This window comes from Austrofundulus limnaeus, unplaced genomic scaffold (genome assembly GCF_001266775.1).
Source record: "Austrofundulus limnaeus strain Quisiro unplaced genomic scaffold, Austrofundulus_limnaeus-1.0 Scaffold4114, whole genome shotgun sequence".
NCBI lineage: Eukaryota > Metazoa > Chordata > Actinopteri > Cyprinodontiformes > Rivulidae > Austrofundulus > Austrofundulus limnaeus.
In genome coordinates this window covers 8,127-9,123 of record NW_013956516.1, presented here as the reverse complement: position 1 = coordinate 9,123, position 997 = coordinate 8,127, and the positions used below count along the sequence as shown (strand labels likewise).

General features: G+C 46.2%; 1 protein-coding gene across 1 annotated transcript; it reads right to left on the bottom strand.

Annotated features, from left to right (window-relative positions):
* Positions 1–294: 294 nt before the first annotated feature.
* LOC106512074 (thyroglobulin) lies at positions 295–948 on the bottom strand (the record flags this gene model as incomplete). Its single annotated transcript, XM_014000770.1, is given in 2 exon segments — positions 295–454; positions 596–948. Coding segments are annotated over 2 exon segments (230 nt in total), but the record flags the coding sequence as incomplete, so codon positions are not given.
* Positions 949–997: the final 49 nt, after the last annotated feature.

Here is a 997-nt window from a genome sequence, read left to right as displayed (position 1 = left end):
CTGAGTACAGTACAGGTGAGTTTAACTCTGAGTACAGAACAGATTAGTTTAACTCTGAGTACCGTACAGGTTAGTTTAACTCTGAGTACAGTATAGATTAGTTTAACTCTGAGTACAGAACAGATTAGTTTAACTCTGAGCACAGAACAGATTAGTTTAACTCTGAGTACAGAACAGATTAGTTTAACTCTGAGCACAGAACAGATTAGTTTAACTCTGAGTACAGTACAGGTGAGTTTAACTCTGAGTACAGTACAGGTTAGTTTAACTCTGAGTACAGTACAGGTGAGTTACCTGTTGTAGGAGTTCAGCAGGTCTATCTGGGTGCGGTCTGTCATGTTGATGAATCTGCACTGAACAGGGAGGAAGCTGCCACCTTCATCACACTGAGGAAGAGGAGAAGAGTCAAAGGCATGGAGGTGTCGTCTCAAGCTGAGGTCACAGCTGCCGGGACCTGCAGGTCAAAGGTCACATCGGGTCAGGAGGAAGTTAGAAAACTTAAGAACATAAAAGATTTCATCCTGTGAGTGTTATTTGAGTCACAGATGGACAGGTGAAATCTAACGCTCAGACAGGTGTGTTCAGGTGAGTTTACCTGAGGCTTCCCCCCGCAGCAGCTCGGGGCAGCACACCAGGACGCAGGTGATGAAGAGGAGCCAGGCCATGGTCTCTGAGGTGCACACCCAACATCTCAGCCTCTTTATAAACCCACAGAGCTGCTGAGTCACCGTGACAGGACCAGACCCAGCAGAACCTCTTCATCACTCCTCCTCCTCCTCCTCTAACCGTTCAGGTGGAACCAGGAGTCCTCCAGCCCGAGCCAGTGGGCAGGAAGCAGGCCGTGGAGGCTTCTGATTGGACCAGAGGGTCTCTGAAACGCAAGTGATGAAGATCAGCCATCAGTGTTGTGTTCAGGTGCACAAAAAAAACTTTGAGAGTTTGAGAGGTATTTTAACATTTAAATTAAATTTTAAACAGTTTTAACACAAAACTGTAT